This window comes from Mustela lutreola, chromosome 5, assembly GCF_030435805.1.
Source record: "Mustela lutreola isolate mMusLut2 chromosome 5, mMusLut2.pri, whole genome shotgun sequence".
Taxonomy (NCBI): Eukaryota; Metazoa; Chordata; class Mammalia; order Carnivora; family Mustelidae; genus Mustela; species Mustela lutreola.
Genome location: NC_081294.1, coordinates 150,374,825 through 150,399,055, shown reverse-complemented (window position 1 = coordinate 150,399,055; position 24,231 = coordinate 150,374,825). Strand labels below are relative to the sequence as shown.

The window sequence follows — 24,231 nt, the reverse complement described above, 5'->3', positions numbered from 1 at the left end:
ACGTGGATGTGCCTTGTTCCTTGTCATTATGGTGGAGCTGTGCTCTGTGACACGGCTGTCGCTTAACCGTCCCTTAGCCGTTCACCCACGGAAGGACATTTGGGTTGATTCTAGTCTGGGGCCGTTACCCCTAGAGCAGCTGTGAGCATCCGCGGGAGTTTTCATCACTCTGGGTAAGGCCCCAGAAGCATACCTCCAGCACGGGATAAAGGAGGCTGGCCTACGAGGAAGGCCCTTCAGGACATGTGCAGACCCCTTTCTGGGGGAAGGGGCTGGTGGGGCCCACATGCTCTGTTCCTGTACCCAGCATGTCTCATCTCAACGGAACACCAGAGCTGAGCTCCAGGCACTAAGGGCTGGGAGAATGGCACATCCCTTAGCTTTTATGTCAAAGTACAGGGACCTGTCTGTCCCTGTGGTTGCCGAGAAGCTCAGGACCCAAACACTTTCCTCTGAGCGACCCCCACCCCCAAACCCACAAGGGCTAGAGGAGGGGTGGCTAGTCATCTGCAGAGGCTACACTCTGGAGACTAGAGCCCCTCCACTCCCCCTCACAGTAAGTCAGGCCCCATCTCTTCCAGGGAGACCAAGGGCGAGATGGAGCTGCTGGGCCTCCGGGGCCCCCTGGACCCCCTGGAGCCCGGGGCCCTCCTGGCGACACGGGGAAAGATGGCCCCAGGGGAGCACAAGGCCCAGCGGTAAGAGAGGGCATGGAGGTAGAATACCCCTGTCCCCGGTTCAGACCCAGACCCATGTTGCCTAACCCCAACCCCAACCCAGACACCTGCCCCACTCCCACCTTAGACCAAGTGCCGTTTAAGACCTTGACCCCAAACCCATTCCCAAATCTTGGTCTGCACCTTCATTTCTGGCTGTTATCCAGACCCTACCTCTGGCCCCTACACTCTGACCTGACTCCAAACCCGACTCTTACCCTGCACCCTAACCCCAAATACAACCAGAGATCCTAACCTGCCTTTGGTTGCAATTTCAGTCTCGATCCTAACCCTGACCCCGAGACCCATATGGAGGTATTTCCTCCCCAGATTTTATTCTCCCCACCCCACTCTGGCTCGCTCTCCCCCCGATTCCTTCCCTCCCTCCAGTATTAACTAGTTAGGCTCAGTTGTCCTCCTATAGCTCTACCCAGACTCTGGAGGCCAGGCTTCATGGTGCTACCCCTTCCCCTACCGCAGGGACTTAGGCCTGTCCTTCCCCTCCCACGCAGAGCCAGCCCTTCCACCAAATTGCCACAAAATTTCCACCAGGGTCCCCTCTTGGGGCAGCTAGCTACTGAGTTGTCTCATCCATTCCTATTCCCGTTGGGCACCTAGCTCCCTGAGCCTCAGCGTTCTCATCTGCAAAGTGGGAACAAGGACACCCACTCATGAAACAAGAGACGGCTTGGAGCCCCAGCCTAGCGCCCAGCACAGGGAGTGGGCTCCGTTAACTGTGGAGTCCCTGTGTCCCTTCATCAAGATGGTCTCCTCTTCTGCCTCCCCAGGGTCCCAAAGGAGAGGCTGGACGTGACGGCGAGATGGTCAGTATCCAGGGCATTGGGGCAACCTGGGGCCCCATTCATTCAGGGGGCCAGAAGCCCCCAACCCACTCACGGCCAGCAGTGGGGAACCAATGGGCCAGGCCCCCAGCTTTGCATCCCTGGGAGGGCGCCCCCCCCCAGGCCACTGCCCTGCTTGAGATCTGACACGGAAGCAACCCTTGATGTGGGAGTCAGGCCTAGAAGGGGCAGCATGGCCCAGCCTCCTGCCATCTGGCACTTGGCGTCCCCCTTTACACAATGATGCCCCAAAGCAGCCACCGGTATCCCATTTAATACTTTCTCCTCTCTTATCCCAGGGCCTGAAGGGACTCCCAGGGCCCAAGGTGAGTGATCCCCGTCCGCTGCCCCAGGCCTGGGAGGGATGGGCTCCCATCCCCTCCCCTACCCCTCTGGTCAGCTGTTCCTTTTCTTCTTTGCCTGCTGGGGGGGAGCGGGGGATGGACTGGGGTCCGCCTGAAGAAGAAGGGCTTTCCTTGTTTTCTCCTTCATCTCAGAAACACCCCCCAGAGGCTGTGGCATCACATGCCCACTTGTAAGAGCAGGGACTTGTCCAGGGTCATTCAGCATGGGGGGAGGGGACTGGTCAGGAGAGGAGTCATGGACTGTCAGCCCCACCATCCCTGTGCACCTGTTTGAGGGGCCAGGGTCTCTGGGCCATCCCCGGTCATCAAGGCCAGTTCTACCGGAGGAGCAGGTGGCCTGGTGTCTGGGCCATGTTCTCAGGGCTCTGACCTCTCTCTTGCACCCCCTGCCTCCCGTCTTAGGGTGAGCCTGGCATTCCTGGAAAGAAGGTGAGGGGGGCCCCCAAGAAGGGCTTCCTGGTGGGGGTGTGGGAAGTGGCTAGGGAGATGGGCAGGGGCTCCCCATGGGGCAGGGCGGCGGGCGGGTGGTGGCCACAGGGATGTCCTCACCAGACCCACGTCCTCTGTCTCAAAGCCCAATTTCCTTCATTTACTCACTTATTCACGGATTCTTTCCTTTCTGCAAACACAGCAAATTCGTTCCCACTTCAGGGACCTGGACAGTGGTTCTCAGAGTGTGGTCCTGGGACCACAGCATCGCTGGGGGCTTAGGCGCATTTGGAGGCCGATCTTGGACCCACCTAGTCAGAGACACTAGGGGCAGGCCACTGGGATGTTGTGGTTTATAATAAATCCATATTTGGGGGTACCTGGGTGGTTCAGTGGGTTAAAGCCTCTGCCTTCGGCTCAGGTCATGATCTCAGGGTCCTGGGATCAAGCCCCACATTGGGCTTTCTGCTCAGCAGGGAGCCTGCTTCCTCCTCTCTCTCTGCCTGCCTCTCTGCCTACTTGTGATCTCTGTCTGTCAAATAAATAAATAAAATCTTTAAAAAAATAATAATAATAAATCCATATGTGGTCTTAGTCCTCTGGTTTCTGGAGCAGAGCTCCGAAAACCCTTGGAACGTCCTGAGTGATGAACCAAATTTGAAGGTGTCTATTGTTATGTTAATTGTGCGACTTTAGGGACAGCCCCCCCCCCCCAATGGGGGCTGGCTGCCTGGAGAACCAGCCATGTGATTGGAGGGTTGGAGTTTTCAGTCCTGGTCTCCAGCCTTCCAGGGAGGGAGAGGGGCTGCACGTTGAACCAGTCTGACCCATGGCCTCTGTCACGATGCCTCCATAAAAACCCCAAAGGGTGGGGATTCTGAGAGCTCCCGGGTTGGTGAACATGGAGAGAATTGGGGAGAGCGGCACTCCTGGAGAGCTCATGGACCCTCCGCACCCCTTCCCCATGCCTTGCCCACTGCATCTCGCTGTTCCTGACTTCTATCCTTTATGATAAACTGGCAATCTAGTAAGTAGAGTGTTTCCCTGAGTTCTGTGAGCCGCTTTAGCAAGTTAATGGAACTCAGGGAGGAGGTCATTGTAACCGTCAGTCTATGACGAACCAATCTATAACAAAGCTTTCTTCTGGTGCCTAAAGTGGCGGGTGCAGGGGTGGGGGAGGGGGTGCTGACTTATCGGACTGGACCTTTAACCTGTGGGATCCAACGCTCTCTCCAGGTTGACAAGTATCAGAATAGGGTTAAATTGTAGTGGGGAATCCCCTGGGTGGTGGTGTGGATACACCCCGCACCCATCAGAATTGGTGACCAGAACTTTTATTTATTTCTTTTAAAGATTTGATTTGTTTATTTGAGACACAGAGAGAGCACTAGCAGTGGGGAGGGGCAGAGGGAGAAGAGAGAAGCAAACTTCCTGCTGGGCAGGGAGCCCGATGTGGGACTCAATCCCAGGACCCTGAGATCATGACCTGAGCCGAAGGCAGACACTTAACCAACTGAGCCACTCAGGTGTCCCCCTGGTGACCAGAACTTGTAGCTGTGGTCTGTCCAGCACCTCTCCCGAGGTGACACTGGCATGCACTCGAGTTTGGGAACCACTGGCCTGGGGTGGTCTCCCTCCACCCCTTCCCTTGCCAGGTCTCCAAAAAGCTCCCCTAGGTCACTCTGAGTCCTTCCATCCCAACACCCCTTTACACTCTTTTCCCAGCACTGCTTCCACCTCCTGGCCTGGTGCTCTGGGTTTATCTGGATAGTTCCTTGCCCTCGGGCTCCTCTCTTCCCCCACTGAGCAGGGACCCTATCTGCCTGGCCCACAGACGCGCTTATTGACTGAAGGAGCCAATCCCCTCTCCTCCACCTGCCCGCCCCTCTCTTCCATGCGCCAACCCCCACCTCATGCGTGCTCTGGGCTGGCCCTGGGGGACCTGCCCTGCCCCGCCCCCCGTCCCCACCCAGTGTGACCAATGCTGGCACCCACAGAGGTCTGGTGGGCTGGTGGGCAGGGGAGCGCGGGGTGGTGGAGACAGCCAAAACCGGTATGCCTGGGCCTCAGGGCTGCAGCCTCAGCTGCTCTCTCCTCAGGGTGACGACGGGATTCCAAGCCAGCCAGGGCTCCCTGGACCTCCAGGCCCTAAGGTAGGTACCTGTGCCTCCCCCAGAGGGCCCCTGCCTCCCACCTCCCTTGGCTCCCAGCTGTCTGGTGAGGCCCCTAGCGGCCCTTTCACAGTGCAGGTTTGGGGGGTGGCGCCCACTCTACTCTGTCCCCTAGGTAGGACAAGGGTATCATCCCTGTCTCCAGAATGTCTCCTGAGCCGCCCCCAGGGGCCCTAACTATGCCCCAGGGGGCCTCAGGCGTGTTCCCCAGGAATCACAAAGCCTGCAGCCCCAGCCGGCCCCTGGCACACTCACTCACTACAAACGTCTCTATTGCAGGGCGAGCCAGGGAACACGGGGCCTCCAGGAGAAAATGGTGTGGACGGCGCCCCAGGGCCAAAGGTGCCTCGCCATGCGCAGCTCAGACCTGTGCCCCCATCCTGGGGTTATGTGGCTTTGCCTCCTTTTGCCCTTTTAACTGGGGAGTTGCGGGAGGACGTGGGATCTGGGGTCTGGTTCTGCGGGCCGTCAGAGGTTGGCCCCAGGGGTCATCATGGGTTTGGGTGAAGGACAAGCCCCTGCCCCAAGCTTGGCCATGTGGCTCAGTCATCCTGCAGTTGGGGAAGCCAGGCCATCCCTCAGTGGCCCAGCTCTACACACTGTGGGGTCCGAGGAGGCTCCTGTTGGACCCTCCTTACAGGAGCTCTGTTTCTGGAGCACTGACTGCTTACAGAGGTCCCTTGGGGCTCCAGCATGTGGGCCCAACACTTTTGGGTGACTTAGGGACTGGATGGGCATGGGGTGGCCATGCACACGTGGCTGCAACCTCGCATCTCCCCAGGGAGAGCCCGGCCAGCGAGGCGCAGACGGAGTCTCAGGACTGCGGGTAAGTGAGTCCTCCCTCCGGCCATGCCAAGGGAACCCAGGGGCCTGGAGCGCTTCAGATGCCCCCGTCATTTCCCGCGGGAGACCCCGGAGGAGCCCTGGAGCTCCGGGAAATGGGAGTCTTTTTTTTTTTAATCATTCATTACTGATTTTTAAATTTTCAATCTCACCCTACCTACTTTCGGTAAAACATTCAAATATGCATGTGTGAAAACGAGCTGTCCCCAGCTGAGTGTCCGCCCTCCCAGAGTCTTGTCTTATGTTCAGGCACAGACCTTCTGTGCATCACCTGGGGCGGGAGTGGGGGTGACCCCCCACCTTGCAGTTTGTCCCTGTCTCCAGAAGCAGAGCCACCCCCCCACACCCCTGCGCTGGTCTCCGATCATTTGCGACCAACCACTGTCAACCCACCTTTAGGTCAACACCAGTGGTCCCGTTCCCTGCTCCATGGCCTCCAGCAGTCATGAGCCTGAACACTCCTGGAGGCTGCTTTTCTTTTTCTTAGCTGAAAAAAACAAGGCTAAGCCCACAGCCTGGTCACTCAGGTGGCAGGGGCTGGATTCGGCACTGAGCATGGAATTCTGGGGGACTGTGACTGCGGAGCCTGCTGGCAAGGGAGGACCCCTGGCCAGGGTCTCTGGGCCCTCTGCAGGGGGCCGGCTCCAGGCCTGAGCAGAGTGCTTCCCATCCCTCATGGTGGGCCCAGCAGAGAGCAGCCTGGGGCAGAGGGAGGTTTATCGAGGAAGGGTTGGGGGAGGAGGGCCCCCATTAGAGCACATGTGGGTGTGGACACCTGCGTTTGCAGACTGTCATACGCACACACGAGCATGCACAGCTTCTACCAGAGCCTGGGACACTGAGGCCCAAGGCTGAGATCGAGCTGGCAGTTGGTCTACACGGTGTCTGGGTGTTTGGGGTAATGTGTTGATTTCTGCACCTTTGTATGGCCGACATTTTGAAATTGGAAGAACTTCACATCAGAATGACTTTCTGTTTTCCCTGGAGAACTCCAGGTTGAGACCTCAGGGGACTTGGGTTTCCATGGGACTGGCAGCCAGACAAGGCAGGAGCGTGTACTTCTGTTGGCTCCAGGCCCCGGACACCTGCTGTTCAGGCCCTGGAGCGTCTCTAAGAGACTGGGGTGCCCGTGGCCACGTAGATCCTGGAGGATGTGCTCACGGGGATCCCATCGGGTTACAGCTGAGCCAGCACACGGCACACAGACTTTCCCTTGTGGGGGCTAGGGTCCTGGGGTCCCGGGCTCAGATACACATGAGGCCACCTTGGCTCCACCCTGAAATTCTCACTCTTCCTTTGCCTCAGGGTCCCCAGGGCCTCAAGGGTGAGCAAGGAGACACGGTGGTGATAGACTACGATGGCAGGATTCTGGACGCCCTCAAGGTAGGTTAGTGGCAGGACCGGGATGCATCCTGGTTCTTTTCCTGGGGAGACAACCACATACTTAGTGTATCGGTCCTGCATTTCTTTACACAAGGGTCGGGGGGACAGCTTAGCACAAAGACCTCAGCTTCGTCAGGTGTGTCTGATAAGGAAATCAGAGCTGTCCTGAGCACCCCCTACCCCAGATGCTAAGAGCTGCCGTGAATTATGTGACCCTGAGCTCCCCAGAGGCCAAAGTGAAAAGGGAAGCTCCCTGCTCACGGGCAAGAGACAGACCATTTCCTGATGTCCAGTCCCAGGTTGGCGCCTTCCCCAGCGAGCACAGGCTGGAGGGCTACGTCTTCTAGTAGCTGTGGGGGGAGGATGACAGCAGCCAGGCCTGCCCCCAAGGAGCCTCAGGAGATGCGCAGTTGCAGAGCCCTGCCGGATGCCCAGCAGACTTGGAACCTCTTTCCCGTGGAGGCAGGGGTTGGGTTTTAGCCGCTCACAGCTCCCAGGGAAGGGAGCTTGGGAGGGCAAGGGGCAGGCATCAGAGACTGGACAGGGCCTCGGCACCTGACCCCACCTGAGCTCCATTCAGTTCTCTCCCACAGGCCTCGGGGAAGTACACACTGATGGTAACTGTGGCTCCATCCCAGGCCTGCACAGGGTGCTTGTGGGGTGCTGTGATATGGTCTGAGGGCCTGCACACGCACGGAGAGCCAGCCTGAGTATAGGGAGGTGGGAGGAAGATTCTGGATGCCTCTGCCCAATGAGCAGTGGGCTGTCACCATTGGTTCTTGAGCCAGAAGTGAGGTTCACAATACATGTTGTGGGGGTGCCTGGGTGGCTCAGTTGGTTGGGCGTCTGCCTTCGGCTCAGGTCATGATCTCAGAGTGCTGGAATCGAGCCCCGCGTTGGGCTCACAGCTCGGCAGGGAGCCTGCTTCTCCCTCTCCCTCTCCCCCTCTCCCTGTTTGTGCTCTGTCTCTCTCTGTCAAATAAATAAATAAAGTTTTTTAATTTATATATATATAATATTATAATTTGTTATAAGAAATAAATATATATAAATATATATATACCCGTATTGTGGGCAGGCTGATTGAGAAATGGCATGGAAGGTGAATAAAAGTGGGTGTGGGGGCAGCTGGAGGCAGGCGGGGTGCACGTGGGCTCTGGACCAGGGTGGCGGGGATAAAGGAAGATAGGAAGAACAGAGACGTCTCAATGGGGGGGCCGGCAAGGAGGGCACAGGTCGCTGGGATGAGGGGCTGGGCAGGTTGCGGCCCTGAGGAGGCGGCACAAGCCTGGAGGGTGACGATGAGCCATGATAGGCAGGTGGCCTGTGGGACACCTGGGCCAGAGCTTGAGAGGAAGGTCAGACCTAGAGACGCCACAGACGCCATCTCTTACTCACGCGACCAGCATTACTCACTCTCCAGCATTAGACTGCAGGCAGCAGAGCCAATGGGCAGAGAGCTCGTGGGAGGGACAGAGAGGGCCATGCTGGGCTACTGTCGGGGATAACATTTTTGGCTGGCCTTGAATGCCAGTGGGGGATTTATGCTTGCTATAAGAGGCCATAGGGAGCTAAGGCAGGGTCTTGAGAAGGGGAGTGTTGTGACGAAATCTATGTTTGGGGGATACTGGCTCTGAAGGCAGGGGATTCTGGACCCACCATCGCAGTGGACTCCATGGTATCCCACCTGGTCCCTGGTGCACCTCCCTCCCCCTCCTCAAGACAAGAGTGGGGACTGGGTGGAAAGCAGTCAGTGAGAGGCTTTCTTTTTTTTTTTTTTTTTTTTAACATTTTATTTATGTATTTGACAGACAGAGAACACAAGTAGGCAGAGAGAGAGAGGGAGCACCTGACGCGGGGCTCAATCCCAGGACCATGGGATCATGACCTGGGCCAAAGGCAGAGGCTTAACCCACTGAGTCACCCAGGCACCCCCAGTGAGGGGCTTTGACGCTGCTGCAGGCCAGCCAGAGCCCTGGCTCCTGGGGGTTGGAGGGGGGTGGTACTTGCGTACACACTGACCAGTTTGACTTACACACACAGGGTCCTCCCGGGCCACAGGGGCCTCCAGGGCCCCCAGGGATCCCCGGAGCCAAGGTGAGTTCATGGGCCCATTGTGTGGCCCCCTCCAAGCCCCCGAACTCCAGCGCCCACCTCCCCTCTCCTGTCTGCCATGCTTACTCCGCTTCTCTTCTGGCATCCCAGCCTGACTCCTGGGGGTTCAGAGAAAGTGGCCTAACCAAGCTGGACGTCCTGTTCCTGGCCCTCGCTCCTCCCTGGAGGCCCCATTCCTATGTGTAAACCCTCAGGACGTCCCCAGGTCCCATAGATGACAGACAGAGCCGTTCCTGTGGCCTGCACCCATCACTTACCCACCGCTGCCTGGCTGACTCAGGAGACCTGGAAATCGGGCGAGATCTGGTCCTGGCTGTTGCCCTGGGCTGTGTGTCCTGCCATGAGTCATTGAATCTCCCCGAGCCTCAGATTCCCAGGCTCTCACCCCCTAGACTGTAAATTACAGCCCCGGTCTGCATCTGCCTGGAGGAGCTGAGGAGGGGGCTGGGGACCAGGGCATACCTTCCTCGGCTCTGCCCACTTTAGGGACCACAAGGCCTTCTCAGGGACCGTGGGACACCATAACCCCCTTGTTTTCTGTTCCCTTCCAGGGTGAGCTGGGATTGCCTGGTGCCCCAGGAATCGATGGAGAGAAGGTCTCTAGGCCTTTTGTTTGCTTGGCAATGCTGGTGCCTAGTGGTGGGCTGCGTATGGGCGTGTGTGTATGCGTGTGTGTGTGTGTGTGTGTGTGTGTGTGTGTGCAGGGTTAGCACAGGGCAGAGTGTGCAGCTAGGGTGCTTGTCCTGGTTCTGCCCTTAGACCTCGGGCAAGTTGCTCACCTTCTGGCAGCCTCAGGTCCGTACCTGGAGGGGAGGACGGTCCCAGGTATAAACCTTAAATAATCGTGTGTGTGTAAAACACTTAGGGCGCGATCTAGGGCAGAGTGTTCAAATATTAGCTAACGTCGGTCCCATTGCTCTGGGTCCTACAAGTATGGCTCTAAGTGCACACTGGTGTGTCCCCACGTGCACAGGATGGGGTCGAGGGTGTCACTGGACGTTCATGGCCATGGCTTTCGTTCCACGTCTTGGATGCGTGATTCTGTGATTAGCTGAGAGAGGCAATGAGTGGCTGGGAGGGGCATTGGGTGGACGGTTGGTTGTACGTGGGGTCTGGGGGCTCCCACCACCGGCTCCTGAGATGCGAACACAGGGTCGGCCCTCCACCCCAAGACCTGTAAGGGCCCCTACAGGGGCTTCCCAGTCTCACTACCTCCACCCCTCCCCACACTGGTTGCCCCCGCATGCCTGTCTTCATCCAAGCCCCTCAGTGCATTCATCATCTGGGTCAGAGCCAGGGACCCAGGATGAAGAAGTGGGGGTGGGAGTCTGGCTTGGTCAGGAGTAAGCTCTGGGGAAGCCCCCTGTGGTGGGGGAAGGGAGCATGCCTGCTGAATTCCACCGACCCCCTGTTCTTGTGGCTCGCAGGGTCCCAAAGGAGCCAAAGGAGACCCAGGAGAGGCTGGGCCGACCGGACCCAAAGGGGAGGCAGGCGAGATGGGCCTGTCGGGCCTCCCGGTAAGTGGGGCACGGGGTCCACCCTCCTCTGCCCCCATGGGGTTCCAAGGCCAATGTGTTTCCCCCACAGCAGCCATGGGGGCACGCTAGGGCCCTGCCAATTCCACCCAGCCCAGGGGCTGCAAGACTTTGAGCCTTTGAAAGGCAGCTTGGACTCTCTGAGCCTCCACATTCTCTTCCTCTTCTGTGCAAGGACTTCCCAAGCCCCCCCCGCCACCAAGGTGGAACACAGCTGGCAGGTGGTTAGAGCCCCCACACACACACACACACAACTGCTCAAGTTTGCGTCCTGCTCTGTCCCCTGCTGGCTCCGGAACATTGCACAAGTGTCCTGACCTCCCTGGGCCTCGGCTTCCCTGCCTCTAAAATGCGGATAATAATCTCCCACTCAGGAGGGCCTGCACGACAGGGCCGAGAGTGGTGGCTGGCCACGTGATTCAGTACCCACTGTCACGGTCACAGTGGCTGGACGGGAAGAGCTGCAGGTTCAAGTAGCTAGCTAGCTAGGGGATAGATGCCCCTCTTCCCATCTAGTGTCCATCCACAGGGCTCCCTCAGCTAGAGAGGTCTTTGCTTCCAGAGCCCCTGGGTGCCCCCTGCCCCACAGGAGACAGTTTATACCACCGTCACTGTGCTCTCCAGAAACCCCCTTGCTGAGTGCCCAGAGCATGTCTGTCTCCGATTTAGGGGAAACTGCTTTGAGCTGTAAATGCCAACTCATCGCTCCCGCTGGGGGCCTCATGGGGAAGGGAGGGGAAGTGCACCTACTGCGGGCAGTGGGTCAGAAAGGGCTGAAGGCCATCTTGTCCTGCAGGGCACCGACGGGCCCAAGGGGGAGAAGGGAGAGTCGGCATCTGACAGTCTACGGGAGAGCCTGGTAAGGGGGGGCTGCTGAGGACCAAGGTCTCCCCTTAATTCCCAGCCTAGGCCAGCTGGGGCTCCGAGCCTTGGGACATAAAGGCCACCTGGCCTGACCAAAGCCAGGGCAGCAAGGGAGTGGGAGGGGCACCTCGGGCTGTGTTCTCCAACTGAGGCCCATCTGAGAACCCCGAAGGCTAGCCCCTGGACCCCCCCCACCAGGCAGTGGCTTTCTGGGGGCAGGAAGGAGACTCAGCCTAGGGCTCAAGGCCCAGCTTCCCCACCCCCCAGAAGTGCTCATGCAATGTCCACTGTGTTCAACCATGGGCTAGTGAGGTATGACGGGGGGTTAGATGACTAACCCATCTTTGACTGTTTCCTAGGCCCAGATCATAGTGGCACCAGGGCCCCCCGGCCCCCCTGGCCCCCCAGGCCCCATGGTAAGACCATTTCATGTGAAGTAGCTGAGATCCACAGGGAGTGGTGAGCCCAGGCTTGGAGCTGTGACCCAGGGGAAGACAGGACTTCTGGTGGGGAGGGGGTCACATCAAGCAATACAGGTGCGCCTGGGTCTGGACTTGGGAGGCCACAGAGGTCAGGGTCATGGGGCCAGTGAGTGGCCTCTAAGCTTCTGTGACCACTCTTCTCCTCCTCTAGGGCCTTCAGGGAATCCAGGGTCCCAAGGTGAGTTCTGGAAATCCCTCTACTCACTGCACATGCCCAGCCTGGATAGTTCCAGAAAGCCTTGCTAATGGGCAGGGCCAAGTGTGGTCCCCACACTTGGCCCAAAACCAGCTCTGTATTATACCAGGGCCTGAAGGTTCTGGATCCCTTGGAGCCCAACCTCCCTGATGTCCTGGGACCACGTGCCCACCCAGCCCCACACTGGGACTCTTCTTTCACCTTGTCCCTCTGCCTGAGCACTTGTCTGCTGCCTCCGACTCCTTGAGCCACCCCACCTCACCTCCCCGACCCACTTCCCCCATGCCCCCCACTCACACATTTGTCTCTCAACTGCCCACCGCCTGGACATGAAGTCTTGGGGCTGGTGTTTATTACTTAATGTCATGTCCTCTGCTCTTAAATTAAAACCATTGAGTGTGGCCTGCCCGTGTGCCCCGTGTGGGGGAGGCCAGCTCAGAAACCCGACTGGTCCTCAGCCCTGCTGCTGCTCAGCTGTGTGGCTGGACCTGTCCCTGCCTCTCGCTCTACATCTCTTTACTCATCTGTGAAATGGGTGCAAGGAAGCCCATATGTGGGCTTTGGTTACTGTTTGCACTAAAAAGAAACTGGGGTGTCTGTTTCTCTGCCCTGCAGTTCCCAGCTTGCACTCATGCCCGAGGCTTTCCTGTCCTACTGTCTAAGCTCTTCCCCGTGACTGATGTCTCCTCTCTGCTTCCAGGGCTTGGACGGAGCAAAGGGAGAAAAGGGTGTGTCAGGTGACAGAGGCCCCAGCGGCCTTCCGGTGAGTGTCATCATGAGCCTTTTTTATCTCTCTGGGGCACTAATTCCTATAACTGTCATGCCTCTTGACTTGTTTCTTTTCTACCCAGGGGCCAGCTGGCCCGCCAGGTCTTATTGGGCTGCCAGGAACCAAAGGAGAGAAGGTAATGACCTTTCTTTGATGCCTTCCAAGTATGGCTGCACATTTACAGTGTCACTCAGCTCTGGGGAATCAACCCCCGCACCACACCATCCCAGAGCCATAGATCAGGCTTGTGGACAACTCACAAGGCTGAGCATCCTAGCAGTAGTGCTCCCAGCATCCCCTCCCTGGTCCCTGACACATCCTCTTTGTCTCTCCTCAGGGAAGACCCGGGGAGCCAGGACTAGATGTAAGTATTTCATCGTTCACTGTGATCAGGCTCCTGTGTATATCTTCTGCACTTGAACTGGCCATACAATAACCTGATCTGCTGGGCTTGGAGGTGACCCCCTTCCCCAGGGCTGGGACTCCAACCGACCGGTTCCCCCTGTGTCCCCAGTGCCAAGTCTAGTTCACAGCCCAGAGTAGGTACTTGATGGGTGGATGGATGGATGATGGATGGATAATGGGTGGGTGAAAGATGGGTGGATGGATGGATGGATGGATGGATGGATGAATGGTGGATAGATGATGGGCAGATGGAGGATGGGTAGATGGGTGATGGGTGGATGATGGGTGGGTGGGTCATGGATAGATGGATGGATAATGGATGGATGGAAGATGGGTAGATGGATGATGGATGAATGGATGGTAGATAATAGGTGGATGGGTGGTGGATGAATGGATGATGGGTGGATGGTGGGCAGATGGAAAATGGGTAAATGGAAGATGGGTGGGTAGATGATGGATGGATGATGGAGGGATGGATAGATGATGGATGGTGGGTGGTGGGTGGTAGAGGATGGATGGATGGAAGATGGGTGGATGGCAGATGGGTGGGTGGATGGTGGGTGAATGGATGATGGGTATATGGGAGATGGGTGAATGGTTGGTGGATGGGTGGATAGATGGATGGTGGATGGATGGTGGGTGGATGGAAGATGTGTGGATGGATGATGGAAGATGGGTAGGTGGATGGATGATGGGCAGATGGTTGGATGATGGATGAAGGATAGATGGATGACGGATGGATGGATGATGGGTGAACGGGTGATGGATAACTGAGTGGAAACATGCTGCACTGGGTCAGGAAGGGGAGAGAGCAGGATTGCAATATCCTGGTGAGAGAAGATGAAACTTCAGCTAGCACATTACTGTGGGAAGGAGAGGAGATGAAGTATTAGCCCAAAGTTGATCAGATCAAGTGTCTTTGGGTTGCCAGCAATAGAAAACAGAAAACTGGCTCAAACTAACTCCGAATTTAAAAACCCAGAGGGACAACACACAATCCACACAACCCAGCCTCTCATGCTTCCTTGTCCGTGCTTCCGCTATGGGGGTGTTGTTTCACATTAGATGTGGTGATGGGATGGAGGCAGTGGCCCAAGACTCACATCCTCCCAGACCCAAACCCTGGAGAAAGACTATGTGCTTCAGTCTCTCTTTTAGAAAAGTCTCATCAATTCTCACGGGCCCCAGTTGGGTCAATGCTGAAAGATCAACTTGGCCAAAAGAAATGCAGTGCCCTGATTGGCCAGGCTGGATCACGTGCTCCCTCTGGAGCTGGGGGTGGAGTCAGCAGATTTTAAGAAGGGAGGGTGGTCCCCAGGAAAATCCGGCAGCTATTACAAGGGAACGGTGACCAGAATCAGGGCTGCAGGGATTCTGGTGTCCTCCCCGGACTTGAAGGAGAGAGTGAGCCCTTGGAGAGGAACTGTAGACAAACACAGTTTCTGATCTTGAGGATGGTGGTCCATCCCTGAGACGGGTCCGGAGAAGAAGCCAATGCCGAATCCTGTTCAGGCTCTGGTACGAGGGAGTGGTGGAGTGTGGCCACGGCTGCCTTCACAGCTCAGAGTGGCATCTCAAGGCCAGGCCCACTCTACCCGGCAAGCCACTGGCCCCCCACCCACTCCACCGGGTCGAGCTGCCATGGGATTCTACTCGGGCTCTCCAGCCTCACAGCCGGCCAGAACAACCCCTCTCTGGGGGATCCACTGGTCTCTGCTTCATCCTGTGTCCCTGAGCATTGACCACCATCCTCTCTGCCCTCTTGCCTGTCCTGTTAGACCATCAGGGAAGTGTCCCATTGTTCCCGCGGGTTTTTAATTTATGGAGGTGACTGAGTGACGACCCAGAGAGGTCAGTGCCATTGAGGGAAGAATGGGTTACTTAGGTTTCCCGAGGGAAGGGCTCACCTCACTATGCAGGGCCCTGTGGGGAAGCACCAGGTTTGGTCGGGGGTAGGGGGTGAGAAAGGGGTTGGAGGATAGAGTTTTATGGGCAAGTATGAACAATGCCAGCGGGATCTGGGCTGAAGGGGAGGCCCGGGCTTCCTGTCACCTGGCCTGGGGATGATTCCTGGCAGGGGAAGTATCAGCTTGTGCGAGAGAGGCAGATCAAGGAGGTGGTGGGAGATTGTTGGTTTACATATGAAACGTCCTCCCAGACCAGCCCTTTGCTACCCACAAGAGCAGGCATGAGGGAGGGGCACCCTGTCCTTTGCCAGCAAGTTCAAGATCTCAAAACAGTCTGAGATCCAGAAAATATAAAGGGGGAGAGGGTAGACACATCAGATCTGTTTGTCCTGTCCTCCGTATCCAGCCCACAACCCACTTCCTAGAGGATGTTTAGAAATGTTGGTGGCAGGGGTGGATGGACGAATGGACAGATGGATGGATGGGCGGGGAGGGGCATAAGAGATTAAGCCAAAGTCAGAGAACAGAGCTTACTGATTCTTAGTCTGGCAAAGACAGTGACACAGACGCCCACAAGTTCCCCAGGTCTCTGTCTCTAGCCACACTTGGACCCGCACCAGCTATATAGGACAGGGACATCAGAGAAAACCCCTGGCCAGCAGCTCTGCCTGAGGGGGTCTCCAGAGAGCCCAGTGGTGTTTCCTGTGGAGGAAACAGCGCTGGTATCCTGAATGCATCTCTAAAGCAGCCTTGCACCCAGCCTACGTGTCACCTAGGAGCTGGAGTGAGCCCAGTTTGTACCCCGACCAGGCATGGAGGCGGGGCAGTGACGGATGGGAAGGGCACGGAGAGGAACATAGAGCAGGAGCGAACCTCAGACCTCATGTTATTCCTTTTGCCAGGGGTTCCCTGGACCCCGAGGAGAGAAAGGTGACCGGAGCGAACGTGGAGAGAAGGTAGGGAGCAGGTGGAGAGAAGGGGGGCCAGCAGGAGAGGAGCCAGAGCAGGGGCAGGCTGGGATGGGGGTTGCAGAAGGATGGGGTGGCTACCAGTTGGAGGCCCATCCCTCTGAGGGGTGGAAAAGGGGTCCTGGGCCTGGCAGCCACGGCCACATCCCCGTCTCCTTCCTTGTGCAGGGGGAGCGAGGTGTCCCAGGCCGGAAGGGCGTGAAGGGCCAGAAGGGTGAGCCGGGACCACCGGGCCTGGACCAGCCGTGTCCTGTGGTACGTGTTGGAGCAGAGTGGGAACCCCAACCCAGGTCTTCACCACCTCAGGCCGGGCCCTGGCCGGTGTCTTCTCTGTCCTCGGAGCTCCCTTGCAAGTCCCAGAGACCACCATGTCTTGTCCCTGCCACCAGGGAGCCTCCCCTTGCTCTGGTCCTGACTCCCCTCCATGGGCATGGCTCAGGGGGACCCACACCGCTCCCCAGAGATGGAGGCTGGGCCCCGGGGCAGAGTCCTTGCCGTCGTCACCAGCTTCCTTGGCCCTGAAAGGGGGTTAGGACACCCTTCGCTCTCTGGGTGTGGGTCCCAAGGAGGAGGCTTTTACTGGTGTGGGTAGCCCCTCCCAAGTCCCTACCTCTCCTCTGTGTACCCCAGAATCCTTCCCTGCCACCCCCCAACACCTTCCTCCTTTCATTCCCCCGCATGTCAGCTCCTCCTGGCTCCCCAGACCGCAGCCCAGAAGGAACCACAGTTCAGTTCCCTTCGCCGGAGGGCTGGGAGGGTTCCCAGGGAGCTCAGCAAAGACAGGAAAGACAACCGGGCGTTTCCAGACTCAGACTGAGCTGATAGCCACGCCTGGCCACCCCAGCCCCAGTGCGTGCCGGCTGCCTTCCAAAGGGGGTTCAGAGTGAGCGACCCCAGAGGCCGGTCCTCATTCTTCAGTCCCCCATCCATGCAGTAGGGGTGCTAATTCATCCCCCGGGGACTTGATGAGTCAATGAGGAAAAGACAAGAGCAGCATGGTAGGCATACACACAGTGTATGGGGTCACGGGGAGAACGAAGCAGTGGCCCAGCCTTGCAGCTCCAGGCCCTGGGTCATTGAGCCTTTGTCTTTGAAACAGGAGAATCCCAAATGTGGAGGCAAGCGAGGGGCACCGGGCTCCAGGGGGCCCTGCCCCACGGTATGAGATCTGGCCTGCTGTGTGCTGTGTGCTGTGTGCTAGGCTGAGGTGCCCGCTGCTCTGACACCCCCCACCACCCTGCCTTCCCTTCCTTCCGGCCCCTCCTCCCCACATCTTTCTGGGCCCTGGCCTGTGCCCCTGGTGGATGCACGGCAGTTATGGGGGCTGTGCTCCTGGGGGTACCTCCAGAGTGAAGTGTTTCCCGCGCCGGGGTTACCCCTCAGGACTCTAGGCTGGTGGAGGTGTCTGCCACTGTCCCTCTCCAGCTCCCCCAGCCCTCCAGGCCGCCTGAGGCAACCCACCCCACCCCACCCTACCTGGAGTCTGAGTGCCCTGAACCAGCAAGCCAGCGTTGGCTCTAATGGTGCCCCAGATGACCCCTACCCCCCACCCTTGCTTTCTACCCTGTGAGCCTCAGAGCTTGCCCCATCTGCCTCTCAGACCCAGGCCTAGGGACCAGGACAGGCCTCAGGGGCATCCTGCTTACGGGACTGCCCTTCAGATGCTTTTGAAGAAACTCCCTGAGAGCCCTCAGGCCCCCAATGTGAGCGGCCAGAGCTAGTGTCAAGAGTGGCAATCTCCCAGCCAGCAGACTGTAGCACAATCCCAGATCCTCCCCGGTGGCACGGTTCTGTCCCCTGCTCCAGTGTCCCAACAAGCAAAGCCCCATAGGGGCTTTGTCCTTACCAAGGACAGTGAGAGGCCTGCCTGGCTCATGACCCAACTCTTCAGGGGACAAACATTTGGACCGTGCCTCAGTGGGGTCCAGGGGCCTCATGTGGCAGCTCCCGGGGCCATTCTTCCCGACACCCAGGGCAGGAGTGTATGGAGTGTAGGGAGATGACCAGACCCCCAGCCCCATCACTAAAACCTTTTTCTTTTCCAGGGCCCTGATGGACTGCCGGTGCCTGGCTGCTGGCATAAGGTACCTCACAGGGAAAAGTCTCTAGGACAGGCCGGGAGAAAGGGGACATTGAGGGGGACCCCCAGGAGCTGCTATCTGCAGCTCACCACACAGTGCCTAAGTAGCTGGGTTTGCCTGTGATGACGGGACCCTAGGTCTGACTGCCCCATGAGATGGCCCAAGGTTTGGGGCCGTGGTCCTTGGTGATTGTGCACAGCGCCCCCTGGTGGTCATTCAGGGCTCACTCAGTGCCTGGCCCAGCGAGGGCAAAGCCATCCACACACCTGGGATTTTGTCCTTACTGCCCCACTGAGAGGGGGTGGAAGCCCTGCCCAAGATGAGAGGACTGAGGGCACGCCTGTTCTAGAAGAAATGTGCAGGACAGAATGCCCAGACCAGGACGGGGCCTCTGGGGCCTCCCTCCTCACCTTTGGGTCTCTCCTTTCTCTTCCAGTGACCCCCGCACCCAACTCACAACCTGTACAGATGCGTGTGGACGTTTTTAATTTTTGTAAAAAAACACAAAAAAACAAAAAACAGTAATATATTGATCTTTTTCTCACGAGAGGCACGACATGTGGCTCTCATAACATTCAAGAGGGCGCCTGGCCCAGCCCTAGAACGATCAGCCTTTGAAGCTGGCAGGAAAGCAGACGGGCCAGTCCAGGGGAATCGCATACTCGGGGGGCAGCCATGGGACTTGGCTTCCCCAGGAAGGAGACGAAGGTGAAAGCGCCTGGCTCAAGAGAGGCTGCAAGAATGCTGGGTTGGGCCCTCAGCCACCTGATTAGCAGAGAGACTGCACCCCCCAACACCCCCAGAAGCTCCGGAGCCCTGAGGCCCGCTCCATCCAAAAAGGCCCAGGGCTTGGACAGTAAATGCAGCTGTCCCCGCCTCTCTGGCCTCTGGCCTCAGCCCCAGCCAGCTGCCCACCCCTCGGGGGCCCTCTGGGGCCCAGGTTCTCCAGGCCAGGACAAGATTCCTGCCCAGCTGGATGCTGGGAGCTATAGGGAGCACCCCCAGCGGGTCATGCTCCAAAGCGAGTTCTGTAGGCCTCAGGAACCCAGCCTGCTGTGAGAACACGTGGCCTCCAGCCCGGAGGAGAGGCCAGCCTCTCCGATCATGACCTGAGGACCCAGCTGCGAAGAAGCCTCTTGATCCCCATGATCCGAGAGTTCGGAGAAAGGTGGGTTCCAGATGGGAGGGGCTGCTGCTTCCTATGTCTCTCACAGCATCCCGAAGAGAGTCATGATGGGACTTTGCCAGCCCAAGGAGACCGGCCTGCGACTCAAGAGTTTGGGCCTCACTGGCCCCAACTCTCCACCTGAGAGGACTCTGGGCAGCCTGCCAGAACTGGTCTTTCAGATGAGCCATGCAGATGAAGAGGGCCCGGTGCTCTGAGAAGAGGCCTCCCCACCTCAGACAAGGATTCCCCAGCTGGCCACCTTCCGCCCAGAGGCTCGCCTCCCTTCTCTGTATAGATGGATATCGCTGTGTGTAATAAACCCCAGTGTGTGTCTGGGTGTGCCTGTCCTTGCCGACTGCCCCTGGGCCCCTCTGGGTAGGGAGGGACAAGGGGATGCACCCTGGGTCAGAGGCACCCCTGAAACCAGAGGAACAAACCAGAGGATTTGAGGACAAAGACAGGGTTTGGAGTTAGAAAGACAGACCCAAGGCCTAGAACCGTCCAAATTGAACCTACTTGACAGTTTGTAATATGCTCCTCCCTCCATGCAGGCTATTCACTGGACTGCATAAGCAGTCCTGTGCAGAACAGGACCGATGTGATCCATGTCCCTGTTTCCACTTGACCTATGAGGGATCTGAGGATCTTGAGCTATTAGTCACCTGCCCAGGGATGCACAGACAAGACAGGATGACAGGTCAACTGGGCCTGGGTTCTCGGAAAGCCTCCAGTCTGTCCTTCCAAATTGTTTGGCAGGGCATGGCGTCTGCTAGGCAGTGGTGATCCTGGGTGATTGGCAGGCCCATCCTCCTGGGGTGGAAACCCCATGTTCCCCCTTCCCCAGACCTCCCTGCACCTAGGGCCAGACAAGGCCATTCATGGCCCACTGCTACCCCCTTGTGGCCTCATACTGTGTATCATCAGGTCTGCAAATTCAACAAGTTTCAAGGTACGCAGTGGGTGGAGTTCTCCAAGAGCTCGGGTTGGGGGCAGGAGACTTGGAGAGTGAATGATGCACTTGAGATCCCAGCTGAGCCTCAAGGACTGAGAGCCTTGTGTCTCTCCGCCTCAGGCCACCCCCTTCTGAAGTGAGGGAAGCACATTTACTGAGCCCCATGGTGGTTTGACTAACCACGAGGATGATGCTCCCCTTTTCCAGATGAACCGAGGTGGAAGAGGAGGCTTACCTTACAGCGTGGGGGGAAGAGTTGAAGAAATCAGCAATGAGGGAACAAAGCAGAGGGCTGAGACTGGAAAGGCGTTAGGAGGGACAGCAGGAACCTCCCTCAGCTAGCTCAGGCCACAACCTGGGTTCTTTGTTCTGGGTTCGTCAAGGCAGAAAGTCCCGGGGCCCCACTCCAGTTGGGGTTCTCTCTCTGGTAGCCCAGATTCTCAGCCCTTTGGGGGCCAGCGATTGCTGCTGACACACTGGACCGACAGTCGAACGGAACAGAGCTGCGTTCCAGCCTCGGCTGCCCACAAGCTGTGTGTCTGGGAGCACAGGCCCTGTCCTTTCTGGGCCCCTGGGTCTCCCGGCGGGCCTCCCAACCCTCGTCCTGCCTCCACACTGCGTGTGTTCTCCTAGCGTTGATGCATCTCCGTTCACCCTGCCTGGATTGCAGCAGGTGCCATGACTCCCTAGGTCAGTCCCAGCAGTGACACTGCGCCCTCCTACTGTTCCTCCGTGAGACCGGAAAGCCCTAGGTCAGGCCCCAGCACTGACTATCTCATCTACTACCCTGGGGCTCCTGCTGTGAACCAGGCCTCCGCTGGGTGCCTGGAGCACATTCTCAGTTAACGCTCACGAGGGAACCCAGAAAGGCGACTCGGAGACTGAGCCCCGAGCTCAGAACTCTGCTGTCATTGGGGGAAGCGTCCGGGTCATCTTGCCGCCCTTCCCAGCGAGGGAAACCGCAGGGCCCGGGCGCGGCGGGGGCGGGGCCCGGGCGCGGCGGGGGCGGGGCCCGGGCGCGGCGGGGGCGGGGCCCGGGCGCGGCGGGGGCGGGGCCCGGGCGCGGCGGGGGCGGGGTTTGGCGGCCGAGCACGTGAGAGGCTTCTCGGCTCAGCGTCCCCGCGCGACCAGCTGCCAGGTGCCATGGCTGCCGTAGGGCGCGGGAAGGCCGAGACGCTGGCCCTGAGGCGGCGGCTGCTAAGGTACCGAGACGGCGGCGCGGGGCGGTGAGCGCACGCACGACGCACGCACGTCCAGCGCGGAGCCCCAAGAACGCCAGCCCCGGGCCTAGAGCGCGCTCCAGCTCCCCGGCCCGCTGGCCCCTGCGGCCGCGTCCCGCACGGCGTCCTCTCCCAGCTGCCCCTATCGGCGGCCTCTGCCCGGCTGTGGGCAGCCTTTGCCCCTCGGAGGAGGCCTCTGCCCTGGCACCGGGACGCCCTCCCCCAGGGTTGGCCGGCCCCCGGGACCTCCCGGGCCTTCTCTGGCCTGGCCTGAGGGTGACCCGGGAAGGGGCTGAAAGTTCGGATGAAGGGTGGGCATGGGGTGGGGGGCGCGTCGCCCAAGAAGCCTTAGAGAAAGGCTACCCGTAACCCGAGATGGGGACTCTCTGCGGCATTGGGGCGTGAGGCAGCCTCTGGCTAGAGCTTGGGGCTGACACCCAGCAGGGCGGCGGAGACCGTCGGGGCAAGGACCGCTCAGGGCTGGGCGCTAGCCACCTGATGGGGGCGCCCTCCTTCACACCCATCCCAGCGAAGAAACACTGCCCAAAGGAACCCTATGGGTCCGGGGCAGCCACCTCTCCCTGGGCCTGTGCAGAAATGAGCAAGGCCATGTAGCCTTCCCAGGACTTAAACAGTTTCAATTTTAGCAGCTTCCTCCTCTCCAGCCACCGGTACAGTGGGGGCCTAGAAGCAGCGAAACACCACTGTGCCCTTCGACCTTTTGTCCCTTCCAGAACCGGGAGGGGAGGGGAGTACTGTGGTGGGTGGACTTTTCCCTTCTGGTCTTCAGAAGTGGCTGTCCACCTCTTGCTGTCCCCACAGCGATTCTTGCAGACTCTTTTACCCGGAGGATCCTATTAAGATCGTCCGGGGCCAAGGACAGTACTTATATGACGACGAGGGAGCAGAATACCTCGATTGTATCAACAATGTGGCTCATGGTTAGTATCATCCCTCAGGCTGGCTGGGAACCCGCTGAGGCTGTGAACCTGGTCCCAGGGGGGCCTGAGATTGCAGACAGGTGTGGAGAACTTGGACGGAGCTGACCAGAGGAGCCCTTTCTGGTGTGACTACTCCAGAGTTTCCAAGCAGGAGCTCTGCTAAACCACGCAGGAGTCAGAAACATGGGTCTGTAGTCCAGTCCCACATGGGACTGATGATGAGCTCAGAGAGCGTCAGTCAACCTGGCCATGACCAGGTACACAGCAGGGCCCCCAGCCAAGCGCTGGGGGATCATGGCAGGGCGTCAGCGCCAAGGACTCTCTCAGGGGTAGACAAGGAAACTGAGGTAGGGGCTGCCAGAGCTGGTGGAACGAAAGGGAGTCTGACCCAACAGACACGTTAGGGGTTGATGAAGTAGAGGTTAGAAGTGGGGGCTCTGGTCCAGGCTACCTGGGTTCATATCCCTGCCCTCCACTTACTTTACTTGGGCAAGCTCCTTAATTCTCAGTGCCTCATTTTGTTGATCTGCAAAATAGACATGATCCTATGAGCTACTCACCTCAAGGTGTTTTGGAGAAACGAGTGAGTTAATTCTGATAATTAGCTCTGAGTGTGTTTGGCCCATGGTGAGCCGCCAACACGTGTTCACCGTTATAATCCGCGGCTGTTGGCAATCAGCATTTCCTCCAGCCCCCGCTGACTTGTTGAAGTCAAGCCTGCCTGTGGACACTCCCCATATTTCCATCTTTGTCAAGCAGGCCTCAAGAAGCTTCCCTAAAAACATGAATTTTCTAGATAGGGTTTCTTCTGCCAGAATCTCAGGGACACCTTTTCCAGGTCTCCCTTTCCAGAACAGGCCTCTCTGCCCTCCCCACCTTGAGGCTTCCCTCTTCCCTCCCCATCTCTCCCCTGCAATTGCTCTTTTCCAGCTAGGTTTATGGCTTGGGGCTGGGGGAGTTCCGGTGGGACCGGCCAAGCAGAGCTGCTGTGTGACAGCGGTGGCTCTCTTCCAGTCGGACACTGCCACCCTCTCGTGGTCCGGGCTGCGCACGGACAGAACCAGATGCTCAACACCAACAGCCGCTACCTGCACGACAACATCGTGGACTACGCGCAGAGGCTGTCAGAAACCCTGCCGGAGAAGCTCTGTGTATTTTATTTCCTAAATTCTGGGTAAGTGGACTTCTGCCATCCCTTCCCCTTCTCCCTCCGCCACCCTGGGCCAGAAGGTGAGTTGGTGAAGACAGAACTGCTCACATGGGCGAAACTTTGTGTGGTAGACCCAGTGTGTGCTGGGGGAGAGGCAGCCTTGCCCCGGCTGAGCCTGTAGACCTCGGCCTGGCTCTGTTAGATCCAGTTTTCTGGTCTCTTCGTTAGGCATGCCATAACCTCTGTTCCATGATCGTCCTTGGGGCTTACCTGGGTTATAGGTTTCTTGATTTGTGCTTTAGGCGTACATCGGCACAGACACCTGGGAGGCTACAGCCAGCATCCCCTTAGGTCACTCCCTAAGGAACAGAAACATCTGAAGGAACAGAAACATTGAGGGGTCCCTCACAGAAATGCAGAATTCCTAGATGGGGGGTCATTGTCTGGAGGAGAAGTAAGGGCCTGATGAGGTCAAGCAGTGGGGGGCCCTGGGCATGCAGCAAAGGTCAGGGAAGGCTGCCCTAAAAGAGCGCTGTCAGGCACAGAGCTGATGAACAGGAAGGAAGCTGCCCACCCTTTGGAAGTGACCTCGTCAGGGTTCCTCAGCACACGGAACAGCCTGTGCAAAGGGCCTGTGCACACTTGAGGACCTGAAGGGATGATACAAGCGGACACACTCTGAGGAGTTTGTGTTTTTTTTGTTGTTGTTGTTGTTTTTTTTAAAATTTT

At 58.2% G+C, this 24,231-nt stretch overlaps 2 protein-coding genes across 4 annotated transcripts in view; both read left to right on the top strand.

Moving 5' to 3' along the window:
- The window catches only part of COL23A1 (collagen type XXIII alpha 1 chain), a 313,725-nt gene extending 294,153 nt beyond the window's left edge, over nt 1-19,572 (top strand). The window contains exons 9-29 of the mRNA XM_059175866.1: nt 582-698; nt 1,505-1,540; nt 1,858-1,884; nt 2,326-2,352; nt 4,452-4,505; nt 4,803-4,865; nt 5,305-5,349; nt 6,672-6,749; nt 8,793-8,846; nt 9,416-9,460; nt 10,292-10,381; nt 11,196-11,258; nt 11,623-11,679; nt 11,897-11,923; nt 12,642-12,704; nt 12,793-12,846; nt 13,048-13,074; nt 15,925-15,978; nt 16,159-16,245; nt 18,036-18,074; nt 18,508-19,572. Coding sequence (XP_059031849.1) covers nt 582-698; nt 1,505-1,540; nt 1,858-1,884; nt 2,326-2,352; nt 4,452-4,505; nt 4,803-4,865; nt 5,305-5,349; nt 6,672-6,749; nt 8,793-8,846; nt 9,416-9,460; nt 10,292-10,381; nt 11,196-11,258; nt 11,623-11,679; nt 11,897-11,923; nt 12,642-12,704; nt 12,793-12,846; nt 13,048-13,074; nt 15,925-15,978; nt 16,159-16,245; nt 18,036-18,074; nt 18,508-18,510 — 1,110 coding nt within the window. The 3' untranslated portion in view covers nt 18,511-19,572. The remainder of the gene's footprint in view (nt 1-581; nt 699-1,504; nt 1,541-1,857; nt 1,885-2,325; nt 2,353-4,451; nt 4,506-4,802; nt 4,866-5,304; nt 5,350-6,671; nt 6,750-8,792; nt 8,847-9,415; nt 9,461-10,291; nt 10,382-11,195; nt 11,259-11,622; nt 11,680-11,896; nt 11,924-12,641; nt 12,705-12,792; nt 12,847-13,047; nt 13,075-15,924; nt 15,979-16,158; nt 16,246-18,035; nt 18,075-18,507) is intronic.
- A 1,692-nt stretch (nt 19,573-21,264) lies between these two features.
- The window catches only part of PHYKPL (5-phosphohydroxy-L-lysine phospho-lyase), a 36,678-nt gene continuing 33,711 nt past the window's right edge, over nt 21,265-24,231 (top strand). For all 3 annotated transcript variants that reach the window (XM_059175862.1, XM_059175860.1, XM_059175863.1), the window contains exons 1-3: nt 21,265-21,393; nt 22,234-22,352; nt 23,367-23,526. In XM_059175862.1, coding sequence (XP_059031845.1) covers nt 21,335-21,393; nt 22,234-22,352; nt 23,367-23,526 — 338 coding nt within the window. In that variant the 5' untranslated portion in view covers nt 21,265-21,334. The remainder of the gene's footprint in view (nt 21,394-22,233; nt 22,353-23,366; nt 23,527-24,231) is intronic.